The sequence below is a fragment of the Poecilia mexicana genome, unplaced genomic scaffold (genome assembly GCF_051168715.1).
Source record: "Poecilia mexicana isolate PSO_F unplaced genomic scaffold, ASM5116871v1 scaffold_13, whole genome shotgun sequence".
Classification (NCBI taxonomy): domain Eukaryota; kingdom Metazoa; phylum Chordata; class Actinopteri; order Cyprinodontiformes; family Poeciliidae; genus Poecilia; species Poecilia mexicana.
In genome coordinates this window covers 4,760,143-4,782,734 of record NW_028263382.1, presented here as the reverse complement: position 1 = coordinate 4,782,734, position 22,592 = coordinate 4,760,143, and the positions used below count along the sequence as shown (strand labels likewise).

General features: G+C 41.1%; 2 protein-coding genes across 3 annotated transcripts in view; both read right to left on the bottom strand.

Moving 5' to 3' along the window:
- Positions 1-22,592, bottom strand: part of dlc (deltaC) — a 282,002-nt gene that overhangs the window by 208,156 nt on the left and 51,254 nt on the right. The window lies entirely within an intron of this gene.
- LOC148155688 (uncharacterized) lies at positions 2,195-16,316 on the bottom strand. Its single transcript, XM_088011507.1, has 2 exons — positions 15,797-16,316; positions 2,195-15,746 (listed from the first exon to the last, which is right to left on the bottom strand). The coding sequence occupies exon 2, from the start codon at positions 15,644-15,646 to the stop codon at positions 15,059-15,061; it is 588 nt and encodes a 195-aa protein (XP_087867633.1). The 5' UTR covers positions 15,647-15,746; positions 15,797-16,316; the 3' UTR covers positions 2,195-15,058.

Genomic DNA, 22,592 nt, shown 5'->3' with positions numbered 1-22,592 from the left:
ATTCACCTCTGATTCTCAGTTTTTATCATTTATAAACCCAGCTGTGGTGGAACCAGGAAGAACCAGCAGGTCTTCTCTCTGGACCATCTGTCTGTGGTTCTGGAGTCGATGCTCTCCTGACATTACCAGGAAAGTATTGGATCTTAGCAACCTGATGGGTTTGGTTGTAGAACATCCAGCAGCTGGTTCTGACCCGGTACAGAGTGTTTGTTGGGTCAGGTCAGCTCTCATCAGGAGCTCTCCTGGTTCCTGCAGCAGTCAAAGCAAAGCTCAGGTTGTCTCTGGACCCGACCTATTCCAGGATGCTCAAAGAAAACTACGAAGCTCTTCAGTTTTACTGTTCCTGGTCTCTAATCTAAAGATTCCCACCTAAAGTCATTCATGGAGGAACAGCTGTGTGTTTGACCATCCGTGTTGGGATCGCTTCGTTCTGATCTGAGGACTTCCTGTTGCTCTGGAGTTCGGTGCCTGGATGGTTGTCCCCTCGGGGCACAGAACCCGTCCCTCTGGTCTGAAGACAGCTGGTCTTATGATTCAGATGATGTTGAATCATAGATGTGGATTCTAGAATTCAACATCTAGTCTTGAGTCCTAGATGTCTCAGTCTGTTTTCCTCCTGATAATCCGGTCGACCCGGTTCTACTGGTACCAAAACATTTAACATCTCCAGCTGCTGTGGTTCTCTTTCTCTCTGCTCTGAGTCAAACCAACCTGTTCCCCTCCTGGCCTGTGGGGGCGCTGCACCAAGAACCACTGAAGGAAACGACACAAAAACCTCTGAAGGCACTGAGAGCAACTTCCTTCTTCACCAGATGGAAACAAGATGGAGGCATCAGATTTTAGTGTTGGAGGATTTCTCTTTAGGCTAAAGACCAGGAGCCATTTCTGCTGCTAGCGCTAGGCTAACATGTTAGCTTTGGTTGTATTTACCCAGAATGCCCTCTGCTGGAGTCCACTTCCTGCTTTTGGAGCGGTCGGTCTGCTTGGCGTTCACATTCAAACTGAACCAGAGTTCAAAAGTCGATTACACCTCACCTACCAAACCGGACTTTGACTAGGCAGATGGACTGGAGTCAGGTTAAAGTGAACTGAACAGGGATGATGGGAATGAAGACTTTAACCTCTGATGGTCGGCTCTCTGGATGCTCTGAAGGCCTTTCAGAACGTTTCAGAGAACAGTGGCAGCTTTCATCCCTTCAAATAAATTCAACATCGATCAACTTCCTGCAGAATTCCTTTCAAAGAAAACAGAAGATGTAGAAAGATGTTTGAAAGTGAAAAGACGTCTCCTGGTGGACAGATAAGCAGAAAGTCTGAGTCTAAACCGGGTCGGAACCTGAACCAGACCTGATGCTTCTGTCCAAGGCTGTCCAATCAACGTCCTCTGTCCTCTACTTCCTGTCCTTAAGCCCTAACCAGACCCACTTCTTCAGTCGGTACCGGGTTCTGGTTGAGTCCTGTTGGAGCAACCTGGGACCCACTCAGGGAGGTTCTGGTCGGGTCTGGATCCTAGTTAGCTACTGGTTTAAGATCTGATACCGAGAAAGGAGCCTTGAGGTTCTGCTGATTCATGCAGAGATGATCCAAACAGAACCGTTTCTTTTCCTTTGCTTTGGAAAAAAAGATTAAATATTTCCACAAATAAAATATTTTCATTCCTGTTAGTCGCTACTATGACTCTCTGCTAAAACAACATTCGGTTTCTCAGAACGTCAGAACATTTCATCAGAATTTATGACTTTGGATCCAGAAAGGTTCCTACTGACCGGGTTCTGCTCCCAGTTTTGGTCTGGGCTCCTGTTCCTGCATCAATGCAGCTCAGCCTGAGGTTCTGCTCAGGTTCTGGTTGCTCTGATAGAACCTCCAGATCATCTTCATCGGTTTTTCCAGGTTCAGGTTCTAGACAGAACCGGGCTCTGGAGTTCTCCCCCCCCAAGATAGTTTTATTAGAATTTTCTGCTACACACACACACACACACACACACACACACACACGAAAAGTAAAACAAAATAGATAAAATAAAAAAACAAAAGGAATTTAACATACAGTGCACTGAACACTGAAGCCCAGGGCTCCGTCTACACAAAGCGAAAAGGAAAGTTAGCTTTACATGTCACAGTATTTAACAAGATGTAGGAAGGGAAACCAAATATGTTTAAAGTCTTCACGCTTTCCTTTTGTTAAATATGTCAGTTTTTCCATTGCCAGGTTTTTGCTCAATATTTTAATTCATTCATTTATCTTTGATCTTTCTGTGTTCCTCCACTTCAATCACATGTTTACCCTGCAAGAGGCAAAAACCCACAAGCTTCTGTCTCTTTGTAGGACCTTTAAATCCGTCTGGAAAAATGTGCAGTAAGTAAAGTTTACTGTCCTCTGGAACATCCTGTTCGATCAAACCAGAGATGAACACAACCTCCTTCCAGAAAGTTTGAAGCTCTACACATACAATGGAAAAGAGAACCCCTATCTATATTACATTTAACACAGATATCAGGAACATTTGAATTAAAATGGTGAAGTTTTACAGGAGTGATACGATCTAAATATCCATTTGTATTGTAATAGTCTAAACCTTGTGTTACTAGACATGAGTTATTCCGTTCATCCTCAGGGATTTCCGTTTGCAGATCAGTTTTCCAGGCTTGTAAATGTGAGAGACTATTTTCTTTTGAAGCTAAAAGTATAATATAAAATTTGGAAAGTAGTCTCTACTCTGATTATGGTGGACGGTTATATTCTCTATGGCAGAGAGTGGAGGTTCAGCCGAAGATTTCAGTCAGGCAAAAATAAAACTATTAATCTGTAAATACTTAAAAAATGCTTTTGGGCCAGGCTGTACTTATTTATCAGGTGTTCAAAGGACATCAAAACTCCTTCACTATAAAGGTCCCCTATTTTATTTAAGCCTTTATTCATCCATATCCTAAACCCCCGTCTGCTCTTCCTGGTTTGAATCTGTTGTTTCCCCAAATAGGCGACAGACATGAGATCTTGGACGCCTCATCTAAAACCGTATGGGAGAGGTGCCAAACTGATCATGTGTTTTTGATAAAAGGATTTTTGGTGTTTTTTAATAGATGTTTGAGTTCAGCTGAGAGAAAATAGGATGTCAAAGGTAATGTTACCGAGTTGTTTTCTATTTGTACCCAACAGGGTATGTCACCTGTTGAAAAATAACAGGAAGCAGCACAATAGTACAATTTAATGTTTGGCACTCTAAGCCCACCTCAATCGTAGGGCAGATAAAGAAGAGAGTCACAATCTGGGGCGTTTATCGTTCCATATAAATGTGGTAACGGGTTTATCCATGGAAGAAAAGAAGGAAGCTGGAATGTCTAAAGGAATGGACTGGAAAAGGTATGAAAACTTTGGGAGAATGGACATTTTAATAATGTTAATATCATGGAGATTGGCATCTCGCTCCATCTTTCTAGGGAATCTAATATTTTCTGCACTAAAGGATCATAATTTATAGAAACCATTTTCTCTAAATCTCGGTCAATCTTAATTCCTAGGTAAGTAAAGCGGTACGTGTGAATTATGTTTGTATTGGAGGGTTATTTCTGTCCAGCATTAATAAGGAGCTTTTCTTTGGGTAACTTTGTATCCTGAGAATTCTCCAAATTCCTTCAGAATTTTATCAACACCCTGAACAGACTCTTCCAGATTAGCTAAAACCAAAACAATGCCATCTGCAAAAAGAGACAACCGGTGCTCTACGTCCCCAACCTGAATGCCGGTGATCTCAGGGGATTTACGTATTGCCATGGCAAGCGGTTCAATGGCAAACAAGAACAGAAGGGGGGACAGTGGGCATCCCGTCGATCTACAGAGGTTCATACATCTTGACAGTTGACTGTTTGTCGCAACTTTAGCCACTGGCTCAGTGTAAAGTATCTGAATCCATTTTAAATATTTTCCGCCAAGGCCGAATCTCCTAAGGGTATCAGAGGTAACTCCATTCAATCCTATCGAAAGCTTTTTCAGCATCTAATGACAGAAAGGCATGATCCATAGCAAACTGTTTTGCATATAATATGTTACGTAATCGGCGGGTATTGTGAAAGGCTTGGCGCCCAATAACAAATCCGTTTTGGTAATTTGAGATTAAATTAGGGATGCGTTTCAGTCCTTCGAGCCAAAGCTTTGCATATAATTTTTGTGTCACAGGACATTAAAGAAATGGGTCTATTTCTGTTGGGGGTTTGCCTGGCTTCAACAAAAGAGAAATAGATGCCAAACGTAAGGATGGGGGTAGGGTGCCTTTTTCATAAGATTCATTGAACGCTTCGAGTAGAGGGGGCAGTAGTTTATCTGGATATTTCTTGTAAAGTTCAGTTGGTAGGCCATCAGGGCCAGGAGCTTTACCAGAGTTCATGTGGCTTAAAGCCATTTTAAGTTCTTCAACACTCAGCTTTTCATCCAAAGTTTTCCTACTCTCTTCTGACAGGGTTGGAAACTGAAGTTGGTCAAGAAAATGCTTCTGCTTATTTGTGTTGTCTGGATATTGTGATGTATATAAATTTTCATAATATTTTCAGATGCATCATTTATACTTATTGGATCCACCAGATTCTCACCATTATTTAATTTGATTAAATTATGGCCCGATTTGTCTGTAACGTTTTAAGCCTCCAGGCTAAGAGTTTTCCTGCCTTCTCACCCTGATCGTAATATGATTGTTTTAACCACAATAGATTAGTTGCTATTTTGCTGGTAGTGAGCTCGTTATATCTGATTTTAATAAAAGAAGTCTCCTATATTCGTCAGTGTCATTGCAGTAATACATCTGTTCCTGCAATTCTTTGATTTGTTTTTCAATGTTTTTTAGTTTATTCAAATGGAGTCTTGATTTATGCCTAGTATAGCTCATTATTTCCCCCCTTATATAGGCTTTAAATGCTTCCCATTTTATTGATGCACTGGTTTGGTTTGTATTGAAATTTAAATAATCAGTTATTTTCCCTTCAAGAAATCCCTTCAGACTTAAACCATTTAGCTTGAAATCGAAATGGGATTGAAGACCAACAATAGTTTGGTAATTTTATTGATAGGATAACTGGAGCGTGATCAGAGAGCAGAATAGCTTCATACCAACATTTTTGAACTGTTGTTAATAGACCAGAAGAGACCAGAAAAAAGTCTATTCACGAGTAAGTTTTAAAGGTGCTTGAAAAGCAAGAGTACTCCGTTTTATTTGGAAAAAATCGTCTCCAAACCTCCACTAAATTCAGATATTTCATATATTTCTTGATGGTTTTCCTGGCTTGTTGGTGGGACATGACAGAACTATTTGAGCGGTCTATCGCAGGATTTAAAACACAATTGAAATCTCCACCAATTATAAATGGACCGTTATAAGCTGACATGGTTAAAAACAAATTTTGGTAAAAGGCAGGATCATCACCATTGGGCGCATATAGACAGACAAAGTTGACCATTGTAGAGATTATAGTCCCTCTAAGAATGATAAATCTCCCTGATGGGTCAAAGTATTTATTTTTTAGTTCAAATGGGATTGATTTGTGAATCAGTGTTATGACTCCCCTGGCATGGGTTGTAAAACTAGAGGAGAATACCTGACCAGGCCACCTGGCTCTGATTTCATTCACGTCTTTTTCAATCAAATGTGTCTCTTGCAAGAAGCATATTGTAGTTTTCATCTGTTTGATCCTGCCCATCACTTGTTTAAGCTTGACCATTTTGTTCAGACCTCTAACAGTCCAACTAGATATATTAATTATAGGACAAACAGACATAAACTGTAATTGGAGATGTAAACAAATAAAATACATTGGCCCCTTCCTATCCTCTCATTCAAGTAGTGTAAAGTCCACAAAAATACAGTATCCAGAGTGAGCCCTATAACCAAATCTCCACATATTTCCCCAAACGAAATGTGGCGTTAACCCCTTCTGAATATTGAACTTGGGTTATATGAAACGTTGCAGCCACCAAGTGGGTAAGGTAAAAGTCTGCACGCATAACGATGGTCATGGATGGGTTGGCTGGCATAAACAAAAAAATGCTTTGACCAAAATATCGATGATTAAGGCGAGATTTGCTAACATGACAAAGGTGTAATAAAGAAATATTAACAGTGTTCATTTTTCCACACACAGAAGCAAAACGTTCTGAGAATACTGAGTTACTATTAGGAACCATGCCAGAAAAAGAACAGCGAGTACATACTAAGTCTTGGAGTTGTCCTCAGCCTGCGAGCTTATTCCATCAATATATTTTTCGGCTTCTTCCGAGGATTTGAAGATCCGGCGTTTGTCATTATGTGTGATGATCAAGTGGGCTGGATACAGAATGCCATACCGAACGTTAAGGGCGCGAAGCCGGATTTTCACTCCATCAAAGCGCCTTTGCAGCTTGCGAGTCTCGGCCGAGAGGTCAGGGAAGAAGGTGACGCGGTGGTTCTTATAGTGTACCTCCTTCAGTTTCCTGATGGCTTTCAGAGTTGCTTCCAGGTCCCGATAGCTCAGAAACTTCATTAAAACAACCCTTGGAGCCGCAGGATTGGAGGTAGGGGCCCAATCCTATGGGCTCCCTCCACGCAGCGGGACGAGGTGAAGTCCTCACCTAATGTCTCTCGGAGCCACTTCCCCAAGAAGCCACACAGATCCGATTCCTTGGATTTTTCAGGCAGCCCGACCAGTCTCAGGTTGGAGCGCCTGCTCTTGTCCTCTTGCTCCGCAACTCTGTCAGAAAGCACCTCCACTGTTTTCTCCAGTGATTTAACTCTGCCTTGAAGGGAAGTGACATCGTCCTCTGCTTGTGAAATTCGCGCTTCTTTTTCCCAGTTCTTTCAGTGAGCGATTGCATATCCCCTTTGATATCCTTAATTGATTTTAGCATATCAGCAGAATGTTTGTTCATATCCTCCTTCAGCCAGCTGATTGCTTCAAGAATGTCACGGTTACGTTAGCATGAGCTACATTAGCCGCATTCACTTGTGGAGCTGTTTTAGTTGGTTGTTGGACCGGTTTGGCATTTTTCGGTGGCATGATCCACAGTAAGCGTTTTCCCGTAAGCGAAACAGGCGAAATTGCCAATATTGGTCTGACTTACGGATTAATTTAGAGGATTTAGCAGTGAGCCATACGCACATGCACCTTTCACTGAGACGCCATAACCGGAAGTCCTGGTGTTCTCTTTAATGGTTCGGATCAGCAAACAGCAAACAAAGACAAGCTGAGTAAATATGAGGAGGAATTTGAAAATAATAATGTGGGTCTCAAGATTCAGTCCTGGGACGCCTTCTGCTCTACCATCTCCCTCCATCTCAGGTTGAAACAGGAAATGAGATCAGTTACCATAGCTACGCAGACTAGTGATGTACGATAGAGATGTGAAATCTACCAGCGCACAGCGGTAACACTTGATGTAATCGGCAATGGTGGAGAAAGTACTCAAAAAATTTACTAAAGTAAAAGTAAAAAGTACTGGCTTTTAAAAATACTTAAGTATTAAAAGTAAAAGTACTTGCTGAATAATACCTCATCGCTAATATCATTAAGTGAACCGATTGTATGTAACTTTAATACATCAGAAATGTCCCATTTTAATGAACAATCCCACAGATAAACCATGTTTTATTGTGTTTACTCTGTAACATGGTTTAGACTTAGACATGTGATTCTCTGCATCATAATTTCAGGGATGGAAACATCTGGTCTCCTGTCCTAACATAGCATGAACTTCACTTTTTTTTTTTTTTTTTGCCACTAGTAGCTTTTATTTTGAAAGAAAACCAACAGAAAGGTGGCTCTGCTAGCCACATAGCAGAGTTGTAGTCAAGACCAAGACCAGCACCCCATGCTACATGACACAATAAAATTAAGTGCACCTGTCAAAATTGCTTCTCAAATTGATCTGAAAGATCCACATTCCCATAAAAACACCTAGATATTAAATACTTAGAGCTGAAATAAATTTAACCAGTATCAATTCAAACTCTTCTTCATTCTGCTTTGTTCTCATCTCTGTGGTACAATCCGCAGAGGTCTCCTGCCATCCCTAAAAAGATAACGCCCTGGGCGGTTGCCCATATTTCCCATGTCAGAAACCACAACTGTCTCCACCATTAAACATCACAAGAACAAAGAACGGCTCCCAGTGAGGCTTCAGTCCTACAGGACTTAGTAAAGATCCGTCCAGAAGAATCGGATCGTTCCTGAATGTCATATCAATGCAGACTTTGGTCACAGCGTTGTCCCATATAGGCGACACCTCAGTCAACACACAATGGCATGAGTGACAACTTTTTTTCATCCAGATGCAACATGTGTCTCCGTACAGCTAGCTTTGCTAGCATCACGTCCACAGATCTTACCTTTCTTTAAGCTTTCCTTCCAAGTGATGCTAAAAGTTGGACTCAGTCCCACCGTCTGTGAAAGCGAAGCGCTGCTGGTTTTACATGTCGCCATATCTCATGGTTTATGCAGCGCTACCGTGTTTCCCCAATAGTAAGACACCCCCGATTGTAAGACGTATCGGGGGTTTCAAGGGGGTCGGCTAATATAAGCCGTACCCCGAAAGTAAGACATATGTCTTACTTTTCGGGGAAACACCTCTCATCTAGCTGCGCGCCGCCTCCTGCCCACGGCCGCACCGTCCCCCCCTCCATACGTCACCGCGTCTGCTGCCTCCGTCTGATCCAAATGAGCGCCGCCTCCTGCCCATGCAGGATATATATAAGACATACCCTGAAAGTAAGACATAGTGGGGCTTTTGGGGATAAAAAGAAAGTAAGACACTGTCTTACTTTCGGGGAAACACTGTATTATATTACTGACGATCAGACAGACATCTTCTCTCGCTCAGAGGAAACCACTGCGCATGTCTGAAGCTCCGCGTGCGAGTAAAGGTGGAGGCGATGGGTGACAACAGGCACTAAGTCAGTTATCACCTTAAGACCCTGAATTTCACATTTTAATGGAAAAAAAGCGCAACGCGACTTGGATGTAACGAGTAACGGGACGAAATGTAGTGAAGTAGAAAGTACAGAAACTTACTGTAAAATGTAGTGGAGTAAAAGTAGAAAGTATCCAGTATTAAATCTACTTAAGTAAAGTACAGATACATGAAAATTGTATTTAAGTACTTCCCACCAGAGGTGGGACCAAGTCACTGTTTTGCAAGTCTCAAGTCAAGTCAGGCAAAAGTCGAGTCAAGTCAGCTTGGAATTTCAAGTCCTTTCGAGTCATTTTTTAAAAACAGTGTTCCAATTATGCTAAATGTAAATAATAGACTGTGTTCTTTTAAAAATCAAACACGCAATAGACTCATTGCAAATAAAGCCCAGGGGTTTTGAATTTGGATGTGATGGTAAAATAAATATCTGTCGGTCCAAGTGGGGTTAAATCTAGAGCCAATTTCACATCTCAGTATTGATAAAAGGTTTTAAATTCCACTCAGTTCATTTCTACTGAAGTTTTATACCAAAAAGCTACTCTACATATCAATGCTGTGCCGTATCGCACATCCCTGATGCAGATGACACACAGCTGTACATTATGATGTCACCAGGTGACTTTTGACCCCATCCAATCACTGAACAGATGCTGAGAACAGAGAAATGTGTGGATGGGCCAAAACTTTCTGAACAGAAACTGAAGTTATTAAAGAGGAACGATCAAGAGCTATATTTCTAGAGTCAGAACAGCTTCAGTTCTTCCAGCTGGAAAGCAGAGATCAGGCTGACCTCCGACCTCTGATCTGAACCTTCAGAGCAACATAAAGACGGTTCCAAAGTGGGCCTTCTAGCAGCTGCAGAACATTTCCAGGGTAAATTAAAGATCTGCTGCTGTTGTATCAACCTGCTGACCTCTCGGGTCTCCTGGTTCTGGTTCTGCTCTGCATCAGAACCAGAACCAAACATAGAAAAGCAGCATTCAGCTTCTATACACCACAGGTCTGGAACAAACTTACAGAAAAGTGTAATAATAAAACTGCATCGATGTTCAGACTGTCACTCCCTGCAGCTGTGAGACTTCAGGTCAAAGGTCAGGGGGGAACCAGAACTGGGACCAGAAATATTCTGCAGAAATGAACATCTGCTTGTCCCTCAGATTAATATTACATTGCATTTAATTTATAAACACATGTTGATGAAATTATTGGCACCTCTCTGTTAATGGCCAAAAACACAAAAGAGTCACTGAAAGAACTCGAAACCAACAAGAGTAAAAATAAATAAAAATAATAAAAATCTGTCACTGCTTTTGAATTGTGGTTCAACAGATTCGTTTAAAACAACAGAGCTGGACCAAAACCTTGGTGTCTAAAACAGATGGACAGCAGTCTGACCACAGGGACGCGAGGATAATCTCACGCTGGGAGGTCAGAGGTCGTCCAGCCAGCCGTCCAGGTGGAACTCATTAATAAAATTATTAAAGCTGCAGATGATTATTCAGAAGATTTCCTCCTGGCAGCAGAAGGAAAACTGATGATGAACTTTATGTGAAGGGATCTGCATAAGACTGTAATAAACATGATATAACTCCTGTTATGAACACGAAGGAACTTAAACCTTCAGAAAATAATATTTTAGTGTAAAGTTCACACTTTTAACAGACTTTTAATGCAACTTTTAGTACAACTTTGCACTAAATGTGTTATTTACCAAAATATTCATAAAAAATATTTTTTATTGTTTATTCAATGTCACGACTGTGTTTTTGTTTTTAATGATGAAAAGCACTTTGAAATGCCTTGCTGCTGAAATGTGCAGATAAAAGTTGATTGATTGATTGATTGATATATCATGTTTATTACAGTAATGTGTCAGTCTTATGCCCACCCCTCACATAAAGTGTAAATAAAATTAAAAAAAAAATAATAATAATAACGGTGACTAAAGACTGATGAAATGAAAGATAAAACTCCACATAACAAATGTGTGTAAAACTCTGTTTATATTCAGCCAATGTGAAAACAACAAACAGTTTTGCCATTAAATAAAAATGTAATTAAAATCCTGAGCAGCGTTTCCCTTAGTGCAGCCGAAGCCTGGCAGCCTCCAGGCTGAGCATTGTTTATCTGTTTAAGGTTTCTTTAATGTTTACCATTTCCAAGACTTCATAGCTGGTGTTTAGTTATTGTTAATGTGTTTAGTTAGTGTTAATGTGTTTAGTTAATGTTAATGTGTTTAGTTAGTGTTAATGTGTTTAGTTAGTGTTAATGTGTTTAGTTAATGTTAATGTGTTTAGTTAGTGTTAATGTGTTTAGTTAGTGTTAATGTGTTTAGTTAATGTTAATGTGTTTAGTTAATGTTAATGTGTTTAGTTAGTGTTAATGTGTTTAGTTATTGTTAATGTGTTTAGTTAATGTTAATGTGTTTAGTTAATGTTAATGTGTTTAGTTAATGTGTTTAGTTAATGTTAATGTGTTTAGTTATTGTTAATGTGTTTAGTTAATGTTAATGTGTTTAGTTAATGTTAATGTGTTTAGTTAATGTTAATGTGTTTAGTTAGTGTTAATGTGTTTAGTTAATGTTAATGTGTTTAGTTAGTGTTAATGTGTTTAGTTAATGTTAATGTGTTTAGTTAATGTTAATGTGTTTAGTTATTGTTAATAATGTTGTCCAATAACATAATTACAAAGTGATATTTTTAAACTCCTTGTCAGCGTTAAATATCTTTGCACCAGTGACGTGCGGTGAGGTTCATTGCTGGCGAGGCACCGATTTACAACTTGGACACCATCCATCTTATTGGACCTACGGAAATTTCGCGCAGGCAAACAACACTGGGGGGTAAAAAGACTCATATTTTACATGTCATCCATAGCCGCGTTAACTCAGTGAAACTTAGAAATGTAGGTATTAATTTCGTGCCATGATCCACAGCGAAGGGAAACAGGTATTCTCCACGCTATGCAGACTCGTTGCCATAGCAACTGACAACAATGCCACTTCATGTTTTAGGATTTAACACCAAAAAACATTCAAGAAATCAAGAAATTTGCACACAGAACAGAACATTCAGTCTGTTGTTGTACGTTTTAGGCAGATTAGCTTCCGCTTCTACTTTACTGAATTATTTAGACATACAAACTGTAGCCCACAAAACGCACATTTCATTAAAAACTAAACAAAAACATCTTATTGCTGTCTTACCTTTATGTATCCATGAAATCCATGCACCGCTAATTCTGCATAAAATCTCCGTTCATCCAAAGCCAAGTCTATCCTCATGTCTTTTCTACTCCGTTTGAGAATCATCAAACTCTCGAAGCAAAACCTTCAGCTCCGGTGTTGGTCTTCCTTTAGTTATTATCTCCTGCTTCAACTGAAAACCCACTTTAGAAAACTGTTAAAGTGTAGAAATGTAGACTTTCATGTTGACGTCTGAAGAGAGGAGAAAACAAATATATCGCTGTAGTTTACTTATTTACTGTGTGGCTAGCTCCATGGCTAGCTCACTGTGTCTTACTCTGCAGTTGTACAGTCACCATATCTGGGATCATGAGCGCCCCCTGTGATGAGCCAAGAGAACTGCCTGCCTCACATGGAGTCTGTTTTCTGCCGTTTCTGATCGATCCTCCTCACACAAAACACGATACACACACAGCTGGTGACCAGACACTGTACATTATAAACATAAGCTAAATTATGGAAAATCAGTCCATATATTAAATGTTTCTTAGCCATTTCATTGCCGGCGTACAGACAGGAGGAGCTGCTCTCATAGAACGGCAGCCAGTGCAGTTAGCCAGAGGTTGATCAGTCCAGGTGAGGCTCAGCTTCCTGCTGCCTCACCGGCTTCGCTTCTGAGCATTTGAATGGGAAAATGGGAAAATCCAGTGATTTTGAAGAAAAATTATCAGAATTGGTTAAGCCAAGTAAAAAAATAGGTACTTTATAGTACAAACCACAGGGTGAAAATAGCAATATAAATGGTTTTATTATTATATATTATTTTTCCATGACCTGACCGCACGTCACTGGTTTGAACTCAAAACACGGCAGATCACCGAGCTCAGCAGGTTTTCTGACATAAGTCATTTTGCTCATGGGAAGAATCACTGAAAATCATAGCAGCGACAGATGTAAAGATGAGATATATTCATAACTCAGCCATGATGCTCACCTATCAGCCAATCAGAGGGGACAACGGCGTCTTACTCAGGCGCTGGAGCCACAAGCCCCGCCCACCGGGAAGTGGCTACATCTGCAGCGTTTTGGGGAAAACTGAACTCTGCGATTTTAAAGAGCTGCTTCCTAACGACAAACTGAGCTTCAGATGAAACGAGCAATCTCTGGTTGAGCCAGCTGCAGATCGTCCAGAAGGGCGGCGCTGTTCACAAACTGTCCGAGTCATCATGCAGGTTTTAGAAACACATTCATGCAGCTGGAAACCATCTGACCTTAACCCAGTACTTCTCAAACAGTGGAGCGTGCCCCCACTGGGGGGCGCCAGAAGCAGGACTTAGTAACTGTTCTCTTCATTCATATTCGACTGCTAAACAAGCCTCCGGTCACCAGGTGGCAGCAGCGTTCAAACGAATCCACAGACTGCCTGTTCCAGCCGGCAGAAGAGGTGATCTACGGCGTCAGACACAAGCGGATGTTGTAGAGCTGAGGTGAGTAAAGCTAGCATTTAGAGCCAAGCTAGCAGGGGTGAAAGTAGGGGGGTACGGTCGGGTACTGCTACCCCTAAAAGATTTAGCGGGGTTCGCAGTACCTGAGAGAGGAGCGGCTATAAAGCATCAACGGGTTCACTGTGCAGCCGTGACTGATTAGTTTTTCAAGAACAATCCAAAACACGACTTAATCAGTTAAGAAATAACTTTTTCCCATTTCATATAGTTTCTGAACTGTTGGTGCTTTTAGCAGCGGGGCGACACGTCGAAAGCGGCATTATGTGACAAAGGAGGCTGAGAACAGCAGGGCCTCCTCTGACCGGCTTAAAACGTTCAGAACTTTATTAAAGAACAACAAAAAGTCAATAAAACGTTTTCAAATTAATGACCCAACAAAAGTAATAATCTCAGTAATAACTAGCAGAGCAGGAGTTTAAAATTGACTAATCAACCACCGCTGTGTTCTTGGAGGTTTATTAATAATAGCAAAATAAATATCAAGCCTGAAAACCTGATATCATAACAGACTGAATGTTTTTTTACACAATCTGGTCGGCTTGTGGGCGCAGGACGTTGATTTACAGCCGCCGTAGTTTCTGAACATTCATAAAACGACAAACTTGGACTGATGACCTCGTTCTTTGAGTATACGTCATTTACAACAAACATCAAACACAGTAAATATGTTTCATTAAGTATTTAACAAACTAAAGGCTTCTACCGCCATAATTATGTGAAATTAAATTAATTGTCTAATATCAAAAAATAGTTTGGTGTCGGGCTCAGAGTCTGAGAGGCTTTTCTTCTATCAAACTATTTTTTTGCCTCTTATTTAGTGGAAATATTGATGTTGGTGATATTTTCTCCAAAATTAAAACCTTTTTCAACCTTAAAGCTCCACTGCTGAAAATGAGGCTCTAACATTCACAAATGAAATAAAATCCAGTCCAACATCTGGTTTGAGGTGATTCCTCTGGATCCTGTTGGAGGAAAAACATCCCAACTCCAGAAGATGAGCTTTAACCTCACAGAGCTCTGAGGTTCCTCCTGTCAGGGTGAGGAGGAGCCATGTTGGGAAGATGAAGCTGCAGGATCTGCAGAACAAACAGGTCATGATGCTGGGCTGCTGATTATCCCTGTCTGGACACAGGATCAGTAGAACCAGTTTAAAAGATAAAATGAATGGTTATATGCCAGACATGGAAAACTGGGATGACTCCATGATGTTCAGAGTTTAGGTCTCCTGGCGTCTCAAGGTTCAACATGGCAGCCAGTGGGCTGAAGGAAATACAGCTTTACTTTGTAGCAATTCAAGAGCTACCAGCTTTTATCACTTTGCAAAAAAATTAATCAGCACAGAAACTCCGAAGCACACAAAGAAGCAATAAAAAAAAATTCCCTTCTCACCCTCCGCGGGTGGTTTCTCTCTCTCTCTCTCTCTCTCTCTCTCTCTCTCTCTCTCTACCAGAGGCCTGGGAGCTTCAGGTTCTCCTCCAGTATCTTGGCTGTGCCTAGAACTGCACATTTCTGGACTGAGATGTCTGATGTTGTTCCTGGGATCTGTTTGAGCCACTGCTCCAGTTTGGGGGTGACTGCCCCGAGGGCCCCGATGACCACAGGCACCACTGTGGTCTTCACCTTCCAGGCCTTCTCCAGTTCCTCTCTGAGGCCCTGGTATTTCTCCAGTTTCTCCTTTTTCCTGATGTTGTGGTCACTTGGTATTGCTACATCCACCACAACGGCTTTCCTCTGTTCTTTATCCACCACCACAATGTCCGGTTGGTTCACCATTACCATCTTGTCTGTCTGGATCTGGAAGTCCCACAGGATCTTAGCTCGGTCATTCTCCACCACCTTTGGGGGTGTTCCCCACTTTGATCTCGGGGCTTCCAGTCCATATTCTGCACAAATGTTTGTGTACACCAGTGTTTCCCAAACATTTTCTGCGACAAATGGCTGTCTGGTTGAAACTACGCATGTGACAGGAGTTGGGGGGCTTCGACTTTTCTGGGGGCAAAATGAATCGTAGCTGAAAATAGACACCAACATCGGTAGCCTACAAGGTACTTGTTAAGCTAAAGGTTCTGTATTGATATTAGCTAGTCATCTTTTAGCTAACATTAGCTAGTCATCTTTTAGCTAACATTAGCTAGTCATCTTTTAGCTAACATTAGCTAGTCATCTTTTAGCTAACATTACCTGCATCCAGCAGCTTTACTCAACTCAGTCGGTTAGTTTGGAGGGAAAAACTGTGAAAAGTTCTTTGCGTTTTGCTGGTTTGCTGCCGTGATTCTAACACAAACCTACGTAGCTCCGCCCAGCAGCAGCAGGTCTCCTTCACAGGTGGAAACCCAGCGCGAGCGTCGTAGCGCTCATGTTGCATTTAAAGGCGGCTCGGAAAAACAGGTTACAACATGTTAACAACGGATTAAACAGTTTTAACTGCTGATAAAAGTGACAGAGGACACAGATATGGGAAGTGTGGAAGCCTCTACTGTATCAAATTGACAGGAATAACAGAGAGTTGGTCATTCTAAGGTAAAAACCCAGCGTGTACAGTGTTCATGTTTCGTTTTTTTTTCATCCAGACGGCTTCCCGCGCCCCCCCTGCAATGACACGGCGCCCCCCCTAGGGGGCGCACCCCACAGTTTGGGAACCTCTGCTGTACACTATGCCCGCCACTTGGGCACCTTGCACCCTGCTGTTATGTACTTGACATAACAGCAGGGTGCAAAATATATATATATATATATATATATATATATATATATAGTCTCATTCTCACGTTTAGCTTACACAGACCTGTCACTGTATTGTTTTTGCATTGTTTCAAAATGAGCTTCATGTAGCACTGAGGATTAAATATAATTTCTTAATGTAGTATAGTTAATTATTTTTACGTCTTTCATGCTGCTGCTCATTGATATGTATTACTGGATTGGACAGAGCCTATTAGTCACTATGTGATGCATCGAGCCCAGAAAACTATTCAGTTCCAATGCAGGACGAGCAGAAATCTGTCACAACAATATTAGTAGCGCCACCATGTGTTATCAGATATACTATTAGATACACTTAAAATAAAGATGATAAAACTGATGTTTGATAAATTCTCCATGATACAAATCTATAAACAGTTTGGTTTCTGTTAATTATGTCAAGATGCAAGAAAAGGCCAATTTCTCTTATATTGGTCAGTCGTTTTATTTTAAATATGCTGTAAATATGCTGTTGATGACCGTTGTAAATATCTCCACGTTTTACGAACAGAGCGGATTAGTTCAGTTTTTGTCGCTTGTTTAACTTTCATGAACTGCAGCGGCTGCAGTGAGCCGCACTAAAGGTGCAATAAAGCTGATAAACAGGTGAAGAACCAAACTAGATAAAACCACTTCTGTTCTGCTTTTTCTGCTCCGTGTCGGTGTCACCAAACACGTTGCCATGGCAACCGACAGACAGCAGCTCAACGAGCAGATAAAGCAGAGATACGTTCAATCCGATCAGGGGAATCAACACCAAACTAACATTTCCCACACAAAAAGTAGCAAAAACACCAAAACTGAACATCCAGTCCGTTACATTATGCTGTCAGGCTTAATGTCTATATTGTCATTATTAATAAGTTTTCGCCTGAACACAGCGGGGGTTGATTAGCTGATTTAAACAGCTGCTCTACTGATGACGTGGTGGCGGGTTGACCTGTTTAATGCTAACGGAACCAAAACACACCGAACTGCGCAGCACATGCTAAGGCTATCAAAGCGGGCTAACCACAGTTAGGCTAGCATAACTGACCCACTGCTCACTTGTTCAATGTTTTCTCTAAATTAAAACTTTTTCCTCACCTGTGAAATGTGAAACTCTTGAACCTTGTTATCTATGGCTGTCATGGGGTTGAATTAACTGCTAAACACTTCGTCCATTTTTCAGATTCTTTGCGTGATTGTAGTATTTTCCTGACCAAAGGACAGCAATGGCGTGTGTGTGACTTACAATAAGTCACGTAATGTCCAGTCCAATAATATATCCATCAATGCTGCTGCCTCGGGCTAGTGCCGAGTGCACTTCCCGCTACTCAGCAGTAGGTGTCAGGTTACGTTGTGTTGCATTTAATGTTGTCGGATGTTAAGGAAGATTTCTCTGAATTAGTTAATTTTGGAAAAAGTTTGGCTCTCTCTCTTCCTTTATGATCCTGTGTCCTCTCGCGGCCGCGTGTAGTCACTCAGAAGAAAACAGCAATGCGTGTGACGTCACAGAATTGCAGTTTAATCCAATAGAAGACAACGCATAAAATTACAACAGAAACTGCAGAACAACAGAGACATACATTCGTTTACCTGACATAAATGGAAAGAAGAAGGAAAGAAAGAAAGAAAAGCAAAGACGTGCAAAGACATCTTTGGAGAATTGCAAGAGCAAATCTGATTTGTTACTTCTGTGTAGAAAGTTTTATCTTCTTTTCTTTAATTTATTCCAATAAGGCGTATCTTTGCTCCTCCAACCAGGAGCTATCTCTGACCCTCTCTCAAGCCAAAAACCCCTGCCGTGTTTACGGCTTTTCACAGATGAGTGTGAAAAGCTGAAACTTCTCCTGATTGTTTCCCACACAGACAAAAGGCAGTTCAAACGATCCTAGCAAACCATCTGCTGGAACTACAGGTAACATAAAGGTCAATAGGCCAGAATAAGTTACTGATTTTAAAACCACAATTAGGCCATTTGAATCAAGACATGTTAAGTTTTAAAACTAGCTTATTTTAAATTTATTTTCTTAACACGGAAAAAAGAGTTTCATGCACTTAATGTCCGATTTGCCATAACAATTTATTGAATTCATTGTCGCTAGCTGGGGTGGCAACAGGGGTGGCAAGGCTCTCGTTTGGGGTGGCAACTGCCAACCCATTGCCACCCCAGTAGATCCGCCCCTGCTTACAGCATCCTGCAGTGTGTGGTGGTACGTGGTGGTGAATGTGCCCGATGTAAAATTGGGCTCATTCACCATTGTCTTGGCCCTTTTATCGCAGCCTGTGGGGTTTTCCCTGACTGGGAACGAGAATACAACCTGCTGAATGTGACAGGTAGCCAATCAGAAAGCGCGGTGACGTCAGAACAGAGGGGAATCCCAAACAGCTGACATATCGCGCAACTGTGAGTCCGGTGGATATCAGAGATGATGGAAATGTTTATTATTATATGTAAAGGTCATTACATATGTTTATTATGTTTATTCAGTTAAAATGTTAACTATGAAAAAACACAGTCACCTCCAAATCATAGTGCAGCAGATGGAGCGGCTGCTCCCGTCGTCTTTTATCCACCGCCTTTTCTTTTTGTTTCTTTTATCTCTTAAAATGTCTCCACATCCTGATATTGCTTCTACATCGTCATCCATGTTTGGTTATTCTAAATTCCCGTTTGCTATGTTGGGGGTTTTGTGGATTATCCTCTGGAATCGGTTCGTGTTGCTCCTGCCTTGAGGCTGAACACGAACCGATCGAACCTGTTGGACTTTTATCAGCTCTGTGATCACAGAGGTTTGGAGAATCGGCCGACATCCTTAAATCTTGCCGTCTAAACCAGACTTAAGACTCACAAGCTCCACTCCTCTCCTCTCCACTGCCCAAACGCTCTGACTCTGGTCGCTATGGTAACGTTTACATATCCCTTCAAAATAAGATACAGATGCGCCACAAAAAACGAGCATTTTACTTTCATGAACATTTTAACTCATGATAAAGACTAACGGAGCCCTGAGCTTGTTTCTCTGCAACCAGACGGTCCATCTGGGAGTGATGGAGACAACGACACCCGAAGTGTTGCTTATATCCACAGCCTGCTGGGTCTCTACGAGGCGAAGCAGTTTGAAGCTTCATTGCCTCATTAGCAGCCGGTCGCCGCATGTTACACAGAGCAGCTTGTAATGTGGGACTCACCTACCGGTCCGGGATAAATCCATCCTCCTGTCTCTTCTCTGGGCCTTTTCCCCTTCGCAAAGAAACTTTCCAAAGACATCTGATCTGTTTCTTACTCATTTTGCTGCTTGTGGCTCAGCGTTGGCGCGCAAGTAACCGAGAGAATCCGGTTAAAGGATTTTCAAAATAAAGGATCCTCCAGACTCAAATAATACATAAAACGGAAATATTTAATTATTTCTTGCGCGGCCCGGTACCAATTGGTCCACGGACCGGTACCGGTCCACGGACCGGGGGTTGGGGACCACTGCTCTAAATCAGTGGTCCATTGGTCCATCGTTGGTCCATGGACCAATTGGTACCGGGCCGTGCAAGGAATAATTAAGTATTTCCATTTTATGTATTATTTGAGTCAGGAGGACTCCAGGAGTAGTGGTGTGCTGATCAAATCTGGCGAAATGGTTCCATTTTGCCAGATCACAGTGTAATTTTTACCTAAAGCGAAAAATTAACAGTCAATCCATGTGATCAGTATTGGTGATCGGCAGTGATCGGCCCTCATGGGTGATCAGAATCAGCAGGAAAAAACTTAATCGGAGCGTCTCTACCCAGGAGTAACATGATGGTTTTTAAGTTCATTACTTATACATGGTTCTGTTTAAAATGGTTAAACTTAAACTGAATTATTATATTTTCATTAATGTGCTTACATTTGGGAGATTGAAAATGTCTTTTCAGTTTTTTAAATAAAATTAGGAAATTAAAGTAATCTCCCGTACATTCTCATTTAATGAGGGATGTGTTTGAAAGGTTTACTACAAAGTTGATTACTGCATTAATTTTTAGGAAATTTAAATTGGTGTGTTCTATTTGTGTTGTTATTTTGTAATGTACTTTAACTGAATGTAATTCTATTTTCATGTATTTAAAGGATTTTGACCTGTTTTCTGGCCTACGTTTATTGTATAAGTCATGTGGTGCGACCAATTAAAAAAGTAAATTTATTGAATTCAAAATAGAATATCTAATATCTGGAGCATAAATATTAACCACTAATACAGCATCCTTAAGTGACTGGTACTTACTTATTTTTTAACACATTTTGATGAAATGGTGAAGAAAAATATTGGTCAAATCAATTACAAATGGAATTTGACAGGTTTTTTTGGGGGGGGGAGGAACTGTCATAATTGCCAGAAAAATAAAATTAAATTTAAAAACTTTTTTCTAAACACCTGAAATAAATGGAAACTTATAAAACAAATGCTTAGTACATCATGGATAATACCTTATTTTTAGATGAATCACGGTCGCACCACATGACATTTTTTAAGACCACAACCAAATCATATTGATAAAAAACCCTGAAAAAGTCTAATTGTGAAATTATGATTTCTCGATGCACAACATTTCAAATGCTCCAGTAATTACAATGGATATAAATATGTTTAACACTTTTAATGTAGCTTGGTGGAAATCCTTGTACATCAATGACCCAGAAACCTTATCTGACGGTTCACACACACACACACACACACACACACACACACACACACACACACGGGCCGCAGCAAAGTTTCCAAGTCTTGGCCGGTCCACAATAATAAAAAAGTTGGGGACCACTGCTGTAAATGACCATTTATATTATTTTAAACGATGTTATTATACATTAAATAAGCAAATAATCAACTCATAACAGTCGACAAAAAGCACAATAAGAAACTTAATAATAAAATTTTCTATCATATCAGCCTCAGGAGATGATTGAGGGATGAAGAGATGCTGATTTCTGGTTCTTTAGTTCTGATGTGTCTGCAGCTCCTCTCCTGATCCATTCATACAGCAGCACCGCACCAAGACAAACACGTTTCTTTTGTTTTTTAAAGTGGCTGGCTGTGTTCATCCTCACTAACATTATTCAGCCTGGGATTTGCGTCTTCCCTCTCATGTCTGTATTACGAGAGGTTTTACTTCTAAGGACTGTGGAGAATCGGGCTGAGGACGTTTTAAAAAGATCCTGGTTGATAGCAGCTCACCGCAGCTGCGTAGTGTCCGTCTCTAGGCAACAGTGTCGGTCCGTAGCGTTCTGGGGTCCTTTAGCTCCCGCCACGAGAATTTAGATGACCTTAATATTTACTGTGTTTTATTTTGGTCATTATTGTTACACTTTGTGTTGATATGTATGTGATAGGCATGTCTATCGGACATTTATAGAATACGGAACAAATCGTGTCCCATATCGGTTCAATACGGGACGATTCCGTATTTTAAGGGACGGGTGGGAACCCTAATTCAGATCCAATGTAGGTCAACTATTTGCTCTGATCTACAGAAACCTCCATGTTCCTGTCTGTTGGTGGCCAGACACGAACAGACACCAAAAATGTGGGGGAACAGAAACAGCTCACTGTCTGTATAGCTGGTAGGATATATTTAATTTATTCAGCTTTTTTCTTAGCATTAAAGTCCCACTGAATAAACATTATATTTTCTGTCCGTGACTCGGCTCTGAGCTAGATGCTAACATTAGCGCAGTGTTGTGGTACTCAAAGTTGGTCTTGGTCTCGAGACCGGTCTTGAGACCGAGACCATCAAAAATGGTCTTGGTCTCGTCTCGGACTCGACCGCATTTGGTCTCGGTCTTGTCTCGGTCTCGGGCGCTGAGGACTCGGCATTTTATTTCAAGACCAGTCGAGACCGCAACTGTTGAAATACCACTAAACGTACAGCATACTGTCCAGTTTATTTGTTAACATCTTTGTTTTCAGTGGATGCAAAACGCACCGATTAAAATCCAAGCAACTACGTGTTTCTGTTACTCCACCCTCCCCTCCCCACCTTCCACTCGCGCGCGGCGCTCCAGGACATGCGCAGTGGTTTCCTCTCAGCGGCAGAAAATGTTTGTCTAATCGTCAGTAATATAATAGCGCTGCATAAATCATAAGAAATCCGATGGCCACAGCTAACTCAGCATCGCTTCGCTTTCAGAGACGGTGGGGACAACGTCTAACTATTTTCATCACTTAGAAAAGTAGCTCAAAGAAGGTAAGCTCCGTTGACGTGATGTTAGCAAAGCTAGCTG